Below are 12,240 nucleotides of genomic sequence, written 5' to 3'. Positions count from 1 at the left end.
GAGAGCGTGGTATAGCGTAACCGGAGAATGGGTTTCCATGGGAATCGCCAGGAGCGTGCTTACCGTGGAAGGAGGAGGGTATGTCGAGAGCCAAAGGCGCGAAAGGAGGATGGTTGCCACGGGAACCGTATACCATATAGTAGGAGGAGGGTATGGCGAGAGCGTGGTATAGCGTAACCGGAGAATGGGTTTCCATGGGAATCGCCAGGAGCGTGCTTACCGTGGAAGGAGGAGGGTATGTCGAGAGCCAAAGGCGCGAAAGGAGGATGGTTGCCACGGGAACCGTATACCATATAGTAGGAGGAGGGTATGGCGAGAGCGTGGTATAGCGTAACCGGAGAATGGGTTTCCATAGGAATCGCCAGGAGCGTGCTTACCGTGGAAGGAGGAGGGTATGTCGAGAGCCAAAGGCGCGAAAGGAGGATGGTTGCCACGGGAACCGTATACCATATAGTAGGAGGAGGGTATGGCGAGAGCGTGGTATAGCGTAACCGGAGAATGGGTTTCCATAGGAATCGCCAGGAGCGTGCTTACCGTGGAAGGAGGAGGGTATGTCGAGAGCCAAAGGCGCGAAAGGAGGATGGTTGCCACGGGAACCGTATACCATATAGTAGGAGGAGGGTATGGCGAGAGCGTCGTATAGCGTAACCGGAGAATGGGTTTCCATGGGAATCGCCAGGAGCGTGCTTACCGTGGAAGGAGGAGGGTATGTCGAGAGCCAAAGGCGCGAAAGGAGGATGGTTGCCACGGGAACCGTATACCATATAGTAGGAGGAGGGTATGGCGAGAGCGTGGTATAGCGTAACCGGAGAATGGGTTTCCATAGGAATCGCCAGGAGCGTGCTTACCGTGGAAGGAGGAGGGTATGTCGAGAGCCAAAGGCGCGAAAGGAGGATGGTTGCCACGGGAACCGTATACCATATAGTAGGAGGAGGGTATGGCGAGAGCGTGGTATAGCGTAACCGGAGAATGGGTTTCCATGGGAATCGCCAGGAGCGTGCTTACCGTGGAAGGAGGAGGGTATGTCGAGAGCCAAAGGCGCGAAAGGAGGATGGTTGCCACGGGAACCGTATACCATATAGTAGGAGGAGGGTATGGCGAGAGCGTGGTATAGCGTAACCGGAGAATGGGTTTCCATGGGAATCGCCAGGAGCGTGCTTACCGTGGAAGGAGGAGGGTATGTCGAGAGCCAAAGGCGCGAAAGGAGGACGGTTACCACGGGAGGCACCCGTGGGCTGGAAGGTCGAGGAGGAGGGTCGCTGTGGAAACAAGAAGGTATTAAGAGAGATAGGAGTGAGCAACCGGAGGGGGTCTACCACTGGAACCATCCGAAGAGTGGTCACCGTGTAAAGAGGTATAGAGCAGTGTTGTTGGTAACGCGTTACAAGTTACGGCGTTACCGGTAACGCGTTACTTTTTTCGGTAACTTAGTACCGTACTCGTTACCATTTGGGACCTGTAACGGGTAACGTACTTAGGTTAACAGTTTTCGGCAACGTGAGGTGTCACGTTACTAGTTACTTTTTGTTCCAGTTGTCGCCCACTCCGTTCCCTTTTTCTAGAAAAAAAAGCGCAGAGCACCTAATGTGATGTTGCAAATAAACAAACAGGTGCTGCCGACAACCTTTGTTGCGGCTCGCATGCATGCCAGAAAACACCTGCCCTTGACGACGCACCCAACTAAAAAAAAGACACAGTAGCCATAAAGCACGAAACACGTGCACGAACACCCATTCCCACCCTCGCCTTCTCCTAGCGGCCCTTCCCGAACCACCCACACACACAACTCTCTACAGAAAAAAGACACAATAGCCATAAATCACGAAACATGTGCACGAACACCCATTCCCACACTCGCCTTCTCCTAGCGGCCCTTCCCGAACCACCCACACACACAACTCTCTACAGAAAAAAGACACAATAGCCATAAATCACGAAACACGTGCACGAACACCCATTCCCACACTCGCCTTCTCCTAGCGGCCCTTCCCGAACCACCCACACACACAACTCTCTACAGAAAAAAGACACAATAGCCATAAATCACGAAACACGTGCACGAACACCCATTCCCACCCTCGCCTTCTCCTAGCGGCCCTTCCCGAACCACCCACACACACAACTCTCTACAGAAAAAAGACACAATAGCCATAAATCACAAAACACGTGCACGAACACCCATTCCCACACTCGCCTTCTCCTGGCGGCCCTTCCCGAACCACCCACACACACAACTCTCTACAGAAAAAAGACACAATAGCCATAAATCACGAAACACGTGCACGAACACCCATTCCCACCCTCGCCTTCTCCTAGCGGCCCTTCCCGAACCACCCACACACACAACTCTCTACAGAAAAAAGACACAATAGCCATAAATCACGAAACACGTGCACGAACACCCATTCCCTCACTCGCCTTCTCCTAGCGGCCCTTCCCGAACCACCCACACACACAACGCTCTACAGAGTGAAAGCATGCCGAGCATTTTGGAACATCACATTTTTCAGAAGTACTGTAAATTTGTTCAGAGTTCAGCGATGTTTGCTTTGTGAGGTTATAATTGATGATGAAGTGCCATTTTGTGTTTAATGCCACATTCAGAAGATGGCTTCACCGTGTGCCACAGAGTTAGAATCCAACACATGTAACTGGCAACTTGAGGCCACTATAACATTGCTAAGCTCCTGCACATTTGTGCAAAGTATTCTCGTTAAATCATGATATCGCGTAAAATGGTTGTTTGGGCTAGAAGTTTTATGTGAAATGTGAGCTTTATAAAGTTGTTATCGTGAGTTCTTAAAGCAATGACGCACTAATTAGAATTTATGGCTATGAAGTAACGGCAAAGTAACGTTCAGTACGTTTTTTTCGGTAACGGTAACGCGTTACTTTTTATAGGTAACGTAGGGTGGTAGCGCGTTCCTTTTTTCTTAGCGTAACGAGTAACGTATTTAGTTACTTTTTTTCTGTAACGCCTACAACACTGGGATAGAGTATGGCGACAGCCGAGCAATGTAGCACGGTCCATCTGCGGTGGCTGGAGCGAAACTTGCCGCTCGGGGAGAGGCTCAGCGGCGGTGGCGCCGATCGTCTCGAGCGGCGGACTGGAGAGGAGCGCAATCCGAAGGAGTACGTGTGGAAAACCTAAAAGAACGCTTTATTACGACACAGATATGAAGTCGCTCTCATATCCACTCCATAGACAGTAAAATATAAGTACCTTAATAACTCTCGCTCAGTCTTTCGTTACACCGTGGTAACCGTCCTGTGAGTTTTTTTTTATTAATAGCGGGCAGTTAATTTTATTGCCGCCGTGGGACGCGACAGTCAACTTTCCAAATGGTAGACCAAGTGGCTTGCTTGTTTTGGCCTGCTTTTGCTCAAACAGCATGGTCTGTGCTTTTAGTCAGAGCTATATGGCGTTTCTTTTTACTTGTTGACCAAAGCGGGATGCTGGAAATGCGTTTTGTGCGAGCAGCTTCTTTATACGATCCGTGGTGTTGAGCATGGACTGTGTTCATGCATGAATGCAGCTTAAAAGAAAAGTTCGCTAAAAGGAACACATAGTACAAGAAAGTACGCTGCTCTTAATCCGGTTGCAATTAATTTATAGAATCAAAATCAATTTGCCCGATTCTTTGTCCGCCAACAGCAAAGAGGAAGTCTTAAGCGACGAAGTAAACTGGCCGGCCCGTATTATGGACAAGCACTGGGTGATGTTGTCTAGAATGGTCCATGAAGTTTTAGAGAAAAAAATAACAGAATAAAGTTATTAATCTCCTTCGCTGCGTGAGGGAACTTGTAGCGGTAAATATATAGTTTAACCAAAAACGTCAACAAAATTATAAATTACTCTGTCAGCGTCGCATCTCTTCTATAGATGACGCGTGACCAGCGTCACTAGTTGATCGCACTTTTGATCGCTAGTTGATCGCACTCTCCGCCATGGACATCTCCGTGGGTGAGATCATTGGCACCTAGTAACGCATGTACCATAGACGCTGACCTCTGAGCGACATCCAACAGAGAGGAAGAAAGCCATTCCGGCTGCTCTGATTTATGGTCTTCACCGGTTTCCACCGGCGCGGCCTGCTGGGCGAAAACGTCCATTTGGGCCTTTCACCTATCTCGCACGTGCCACGCGTTTCCCTGCCACCACCGACTAGGTACGCGTCTCAGCTGTTGCTCCGCGCTTTCAGCAGCTGAATGTTTTGACCAACAGCGCAGCTACACCTGTGCCGGTGATGTAGGAAGTAGGGGTTCGACTAATATCATTATTGTGACACGGTTAAAATTTTCTTACCTCCTACTAGCTCTACCTGTAAAAGACACGACATTGATAGCGGCGGAGTAATTTACGCTGCACGTGCCTCAGTCAGCTGCCGACCTTGACACGACATCTATCCCACCCACTGCCAGGTCTAAATCAGTCCCGAAGGGAGAACACCTCCACGGAGACGAGGAGTGGCCGTTAGTGAAGTGTGAATGATTTGCAGACAGGGAGCCCGGAACACGGGGGCAAGGGGAGCGGACGCCCTTCTCCCACATTTTTCCAGAGAGGGCAGCGCCCCCCCCCCCCCCCCCTTCACCCAGTCTCCAATAGCTTGCACTTGGATCAGAATTCCGACAATTGAAACACTTCAGTTCTAGGGCTCCTTTAATGCAAAGCACAGTGGGGCTGAGCTACTTGGCTTAATTCGTAGCCGGTTGTAAAGCATTTCGTAAATGAGTAACATAAACCAGTCATACTCCCAACAGACTGTCTGACCCGTGTGCATGGTCATGATTACCAGAATTTAAACAAACTATGCATAAACTTTTTTTTAATCATTTGATCACTCCTCGTGCACACATTCATAAAGCTGCCCATTTCAGCTCGTTTTATATTGCCGTGAATCTTTGCACCGTTTGATCGTTCGCATTCATAAACCGCCGGCACATGGTTTTATCATTTTGTTTTGTAATGCTAGATGCAACCAGATTTATCTCCATTGATCGTGGCCACGTGCAAATGTTTCCACATTTTTTTCAGATTGTTGTAGTTGCTGTTAGCTCTATATCTCGAAGGTTGCCAGCTTTAAATTGAGCGTGGCTAAGAACTGCGGGCATTCAGTTCGATGACCTCCCAGCGTGCTTGTGACTATTGCCGCCGCCGAATCATTCAGTTCTTAGTGGGCTTTTGAAAGCCCACTAAAATCCATAAGCTGGCACCGTACTGTTTTCCGAGCAGGCTTGCTAGTTGCTGGACATCTTGAAAGCTTAGCTTTTTCGGACTATGCCAACAAAATACGAATAAAGCATGGACACCATGAAGGAATAAAAAATCGGCTTTTTCTCGAATTACTATTGTTCTCTTGCGAAGCGGCGAACAATGTTTGATCCATATGGTCGGCCTCATATTCCATAATTACCGCTACAACGAACAGAAAACTGAGTGGTCTCGATTTTGTGAGCTATGACACATCAACTTCGTTCGACGCACAAACATGTGTGACTCGTTCAGAATGGAATTTAGAGTGAGCAGTTTGAATGTCAGTCGCCGTTTTCCTGTAATGCCCTCGCGCGTTGACCTGTCCCGACTGTGCATACGTAAGAAGTCGGGACAATAACAAAATAGGAAAAACAACCCGTATCAGCATTAGTTTCAGCGCATATTCTGTCGCAGCCGGAACGCTTAACGTTTGGGTGTTTCGCTGTTTCGCAGCAGTAAAATAGAACGGCTGGTAGGAGGGAATGCTTGCATCATTGAGTTACACACTGTCCGGTCTCGAACTGGCGGCATTCAGATCTGTCGGTCGAATGACTTGGCCGACAAAACTTCCCGTTCATGCTTGATATTTCTGCTCTCCACCTTTCGTTCACCATTTTCCTGACACCTGTCCGCAACGTTTCTGGAGACCTGTTTACCGGCCTCGAATTAGGAAAAGAGGAGAGAGCGAGGTGTTTCTCCCTTTCTCCTAAAACACGTGGCAGTGCACTATAACAACCTGAGCACTCTTTCATAGACCATCTTGAAGCGATTGGTGGAGACATGTCAGTTTTCCGCTGCAGATATTTTCAATGGCACCTTGTGCTACTTGTTACGTGCAGATTCGCTCGGAAGACCCGTCAGAGCTCATCTACTACTATGCCAGGAGAGGGGGCGAAAGAGGCGTGGCACTCCGTGTTCGTCTACGGGACTCTCAAGAGCGGCGAAAGCAACAACCACTTCCTGAAGAGCGCAGCCGACGGACGGGCGACGCTGATTGGTGCGGCAAGGACGGTCAAGAAATGGCCTCTGGTTCTCGTGTCATCGTACGAGATTCCCTGCCTGCTTCCCTACGAAGGCGTGGGTTACGTAAGTTGCGAGAGCATACACTGTACTTGTAAGCCTCAACGGTTTGGTCACATGCGTGGTTTTAGTGCTGAAGACTATAGGCAAGTTGGGGCATATTTCGTAAAGTGGAAAGCGCGAACAGTACGAGTTCCAAGAGTACTTCTTCTTGGAAGAGTAGTATTTAGTGCAGACGCAACGCTATAACTAACTGATTTATTGAAACGTATAGCTAAATGGGATGAACAGCGTAGAGAACAAATATAAAACAATGCAAGAAAACGCCAAACCAGAGCCACAAAAAGGAAGTAAGGGTTTAGTGCATCTACCTATTACGCCAAAAAGTAATTCTTGCGATATAACTACGAGCGTCTTCCCTGCGTATTGCTCGTTTTGCGACTGGAGCGCTACCGACTCTAGTATATCTCACGTGCATTGGTTACTATCAGGGTCAGTTATGCTGGAAATGTTGAAAAAGGCCACGCATTTATAGCTCTTACAGTGCAGGCAAATACTGCTAGTTCCTTCGTTGTTGAACAGCCTGTGATGTTCCCCATTTTATTCGGGCATCTGCCTATCTAGCCTATGGAGCTGCTGCCATACGAGAGCTGAATTTTGCGCACGACACCCCAAGCGCAGTCCCAGGAGAATTATTCTGGCAGTGGGTCACGCAAACGGCGACAGCATCGCATTCGTGCTCGGTCTCAATTGCTTTACAGGGGGGACATTTACAGGGAGTCTGATAGATTAACGTACCGGAAAAGGAAATATGTAACTTTTATCGTGAACAGAACTTTTATAAGCCAGAAAATTGCGTAAAAGCGCTCTACATGCGCCCCCCCCCCCCCCCCCCCCCCCCTTTCCTCGAATTCCGGTAACTGCACTTCCTCGTGCAACGCTATTTCAACGTCAACGCATAAATGCCGTCGAAATAGCATGGAAGCAGCGCACCAAGTGTTGCCGAGACTGCGAAGAGTTTTTTGCAGCCATAAGCCGTTCTACTCCTAAAAATTAAGAACCACAAGCTCTCAGGGGCATTCACGCAGCATTGGAATTGTTTGTCCGGCCGGTCAAGTGGTTTCGCTGTCGCTCGAGCAGTCAGATTGGCCGCTTTCTGCAGGTGCAGGCTGTGGGTGATCTCGGACTGCAAAACGTATCTCCCAATGTGCATATAATTTTCATAGCTGGAGTTTTCGATAACGTTCGCTGTTGTCCTGGCGGTGCAAGCAATCATGTATGCTAGACTGCTAGGCGGAGTATTTGTGATACACATGTACGTGCTGTTGCATAAAACTGACGTAGCTCGTCGAAAACACGTTTCCCTTTGTCAGCGAACTAGACCGAAACGTCCATTACTGCTTCGACCTTCACAGCTTCATAGCAGAACGTTTTTTGCTCAAAGTCACACCGAAGCAGACCTCAAGCAAGATCAAAATGAGCGGCGATGTGAAGCGCATGCAGATACAGTGTTTGTATCGTAAGCTACATTAAACCATGTAAAAGTTTCGTTCTTCACTCGCCATTGCACTAGAGGAGAACATAAGCATACAAAATCCGTGAGCACGATTTGCCATGACTATTAGAAACTGGATTATGTTCACTGCTTGTTTAAGATATAAACACGAAGGAATAAAAACAGGCAGACAGGTGTCGATCCTAATTAAACAACAGACGACCTTTATACAGGCCTGGCACACAGGAGGGAGACGCATATCCACACGGGTCACGAACCACACTGCTACACATGGCACGAATATCCAGCACTGGACAAACGAATGAACATAGCACACACCGTCGAAGCTTGTTGTGAGGTTGAAAAAAGAAGCGACAATCACTTCGAAAGTACACGCGCTGTCAAAGGTCAATGAACGGCGACTCTCTCGATGAAATTAATTTTTTTTAGCGTCCAAGGCATATTGTTCGAGTTTTAATGGCGCACTGCCTAAATCGCACGCTTATATTTAGGCTACATTAATCTTTTCCAGGATTCACATAAAGTCGGTGATGAAAATATACTCTTTCGCTAATATCCCATTTCATAAACTTTCCACTACGGCACAAGCTTTTCAAAGACCGACTCATTCGCACCTCTACGCCTTCCTATTATGTCTGATCTCCCAATGTGGATGTACCCCATTTTCTGCTTGGGCAGCGACAACATCAACAATACAGCCCCGAGTCAGTCATCTTCACTGTTAACTCCTGGTTTCTTCGGCACGGCTCGTAATCGGCGGACTGATTTCCGTGACGTCACCAGGTGTCGCGCCGATTCGCTCGTGAGCTTCGGTGAACCCACATCATGAAATTGACGTAATCACCGATACAAAAATGTCCTATGGCCGGCTATAAAATTTTGGCCCAAATAGCTATAGACCTTTTCTATTTCTATCTATAGCTGTAGATAAAGGCTGATACATTTTTCTATAGAGAGCTTAAGACAGTTGTATGGTTCCAAAGCTATAGCTTTAGTGGCATAGATTTTTCAATAGCTGGCAATAAGCACCTCTCCGGGTGCTTATAGACGTTCATAAAAGGCCATAGACGGACATAGCTTTTTCCACAGACGCCCATAGGACGTTTTTGTATGGGCAGCCGTAGGTATGCGTCAGTTGTATGACGTAACACCCCAGCGTTTCCAGCGACGGTATTTGGGTAAGAAAAATTGGGATCCTGATTTTGAGATTTTCCAGCAGCGCTGCTGCGTTTCACGCAGAACAAAATATTCGAAGTAATAATGTATCCGTATAGCGTAGCAGCAACTGTCAACACGCGACAGTGCAGATTTTAAGCTAATCTGGAACAAAGGGCAGGCCAAAACGAGGCATGTGTGAGGGCGCAATTGCGCCTGGACAACCAAGGATATAATATCCGGCTATGCCTGTCGAAATTAAGCTTGGTTCAGGAGGCGTTTCCTGGTTAAAGGTTCAATTCAAGTGCATTATTATTATTATTATTATTATTATTATTATTATTATTATTATTATTATTATTATTATTATTATTATTATTATTATTATTATTATTATAATCATTTCTTCGTTACAATACATAGGCACTGCTTTCGGGATCCTTAGACAAAGTCTTGTCATGGATTCATGCAGTAAGAGCCAATAAATCTTTGAGGGCAGGGGGTTTTCTTATGAACTCTATCGAAATCTGATAAATATATACAAAAAAACAATATTTGCGAGGTGCAAACAATAGCTAATTAACATAAATTGTCCAAGTATGACGCAAAATGAAAACAAAAATCCTTGCAAGAGGAGCGCTAGTTGGAGAAGAAAAGCACGTGTCCCTGAAGCGGCTATTCCTGAGTTTTCATAACCCGGCATCAATAATGTACACGACGGCCATAAGATATGTATATATATATATATATATATTCTTGACAAAGATCGGTCCACCGATCGAAACGTCGAGTAAAATAAAAATGTTGCCTTAAACGAAGCATATACTTCCATGTGTGTGTGTATATATATATAAATATAAATATATATATATATATATATATATATATATATATATATATATATATATATATATATATATATATATATATATATATATATATATATATATATATATATATATATATATATATATATATATATAGAGAGAGAGAGAGAGAGAGAGAGAGAGAGGGGGGGGGGGAGAGACCAAACGTTTATACACTATTCATAGCGTGTTGGGAGTCTTCATAGGTGAAGTCTCTAGACCAGGATTCCTGCAGTGGCTGCGACAGCTCGGTCCCGTTCGACCAGTGAAAGCTGATCTCTGGGTTCCCATGCCAACCAGACAAAGGCTCCAAGCAACAGGCATTGTACTTAAGCTCATTATTTCCGTCAGGAAAAAATATTTAATGAAATTCAGAAATTAACCGATATTAAGACAGCACAAGAGACCTTGTTCGAAATCTTCGCCACTACGGAATGAAGGCGACGACGCCCATGGTAAGTACGAGATATGGGATCAAGGAATTATCCTTTGGCTGCTGAGCGACTGCTGTTGCTGTGCGAAATGAGCCCGAAGGAAAAGGAGAGACGTCAGAAAGAGCTCTTGGCACGAGTAGCGTAACGAGGAAATGTCGAAGCTGGAATATCGGGATCATTTGTTTACTCAGATGCAGCAGGAGAGAGGGCGTATTTGGGGCTGTGCAATTCATTACTCTAAATGCCCGCTTATGCAGGCGTAAAACGGGTGGAATGTAATTTTTGAAAGCGAACACCCACGACGCTATATGAGAAGTTCATTGTGCCTAGAAAAAGCTGCAGTGCAACGTTTTTGGAGTATTTTGAAGTACCGCTGAGATTTAACCAGACTAAAACATGCATAAGGAAACTTGTTGCACAATTTCTCAACGTAGGGTTTCCAGTTCAATGCAGCGACCAATGTTACACCCAGGTATTGAACTGTGCTGAACTACATGCCATTATCTCCTATCGATATCGCGTAAGGCACATTTTTTATAGATGGGCGTAAAAATGACATAGTTAGCCTCATGTTTATTTATTTAAGATTACTAACGTTAATTTAAAACATGATGACCCCTCAACGTGACCGAAACCCTGACACAGGCTATATGGTTACATATGGTTACCGTTCAAATACTTCCGCCATGTCCTGGAATGCGCAGCACCGGAACGGATCTGTTCATGTACTGTGGCGGTACACAAATGAGACTCTGGTCCTTCTGCGGCCAGTGTGGAAGGAACTTGAAGGTTGATTGCCACCAAAAGCAGACTTATGAGGGTGACATAAAATATGAACATGAGTGTGAACTTCCCTTCTTTCATCTTAGCCAAATTTGAACAGCCGCATTCTGTTGTCATTTGACACCACTTGAACGCACAGACGTGAACAGAGCAGTAGACGCTGGTTTGTCTACCGACCAGATATACAGAACGCTCCTTTGCCAGTGTCGTGCTTTTCGTTGGAAATTTCTTTACTCCCGGTTTTCAGCGTTCGTAAACACCTGATTGCCTGCTGCGCAGGAGGTGTCTGGCGAAGTATATGAAGTGGACGACCGTATGTTGGAGCTGCTCGACCGCCTCGAGTCACATCCAGACTTTTACGTGAGATCGCTGGAAGACGTCGAGTTGCTATCCCAGCCGCAGCCAGCGGACCCGGAAACGGAATCAACGCCGGATCCTCCTGACTCGGCTTCGCATTCGTCCAGTGACCTTTCGAGCTCCCAATCTCGACGAAAGGCCTGGATCTACTTCGTGCCCAAAATGGAGAAGCAGCTGCTGTCACTGCCGTATGTGGCCAGTTACACGCGTAGGCCCAACATCGTGTGGCCCGCACTAAGCGCGGACAAGGAGGAGTCGTTGCGCTTCTTGATCTCCGAGTTTCGGAAGATCCCTATGAATGACAGCTGTGGCAGCGGCTGAGCGCAGCGTGGAGAGAAACATCGCTGGTTGGGAGTGCACAGGCGTATAGTTTATTGCTTCCTGTTTAGCGGCAGCAGCTCCATCGCGTTAGACGCTGAATCAACTTTGCTGGCAATAAATATGTCCCGCCTTTGTAAGCGTTGCTGTGCCTCTGCGCGGCTGCACATCACATCATTCGGTGTGATGCGTGGCATGACGCTCCGTACCCATATCGTTAGAAGGAACACCGCTACTCTGTCCATGATTCGGGGTGAATCACTCTGCTAGCTGACCAACATAGTAGGTGTGACGTCCACCTAATTTTCGCAGTAGAATCATCATCATCATCATATATCATCAGCTTTGCTGCGCCCACTGCAAGACAAAGGCATCTTCCATATCTCTCAAAGTAACCCTGTGGTGCGCCAGCTGTAGCCACCCTATACCCTCAGGCTTCTTGATCTCGTCCACCCACCTAACTTTCTGCCGCCCCTGCTGCGCTTGCCTTCTCTTGGAATCCACTCCGTTACCCTTAAGGACCATCGGTTGTCTTGC

The 12,240-nt window shown here is 46.9% G+C and overlaps 1 protein-coding gene across 2 annotated transcripts in view; it reads left to right on the top strand.

Annotated features, from left to right (window-relative positions):
- LOC144130379 (troponin C-akin-1 protein-like) overlaps window positions 1-11,843 on the top strand; it is a 17,811-nt gene extending 5,968 nt beyond the window's left edge. The window contains exons 1-3 of one of the 2 annotated variants that reach the window (XM_077664303.1): window positions 4,091-4,169; window positions 6,094-6,340; window positions 11,308-11,843. In XM_077664303.1, coding sequence (XP_077520429.1) covers window positions 6,131-6,340; window positions 11,308-11,706 — 609 coding nt within the window. In that variant the 5' untranslated portion in view covers window positions 4,091-4,169; window positions 6,094-6,130 and the 3' untranslated portion in view covers window positions 11,707-11,843. Of the gene's footprint in view, window positions 1-4,090; window positions 4,170-6,093; window positions 6,341-11,307 lie in introns of those variants that run through there. The other variant, XM_077664302.1, reaches the window with a different exon arrangement.
- Window positions 11,844-12,240: the final 397 nt, after the last annotated feature.

Source organism: Amblyomma americanum, chromosome 4, assembly GCF_052857255.1.
Source record: "Amblyomma americanum isolate KBUSLIRL-KWMA chromosome 4, ASM5285725v1, whole genome shotgun sequence".
Lineage (NCBI taxonomy): Eukaryota > Metazoa > Arthropoda > Arachnida > Ixodida > Ixodidae > Amblyomma > Amblyomma americanum.
This window is presented reverse-complemented; position numbering and strand designations above follow the sequence as displayed.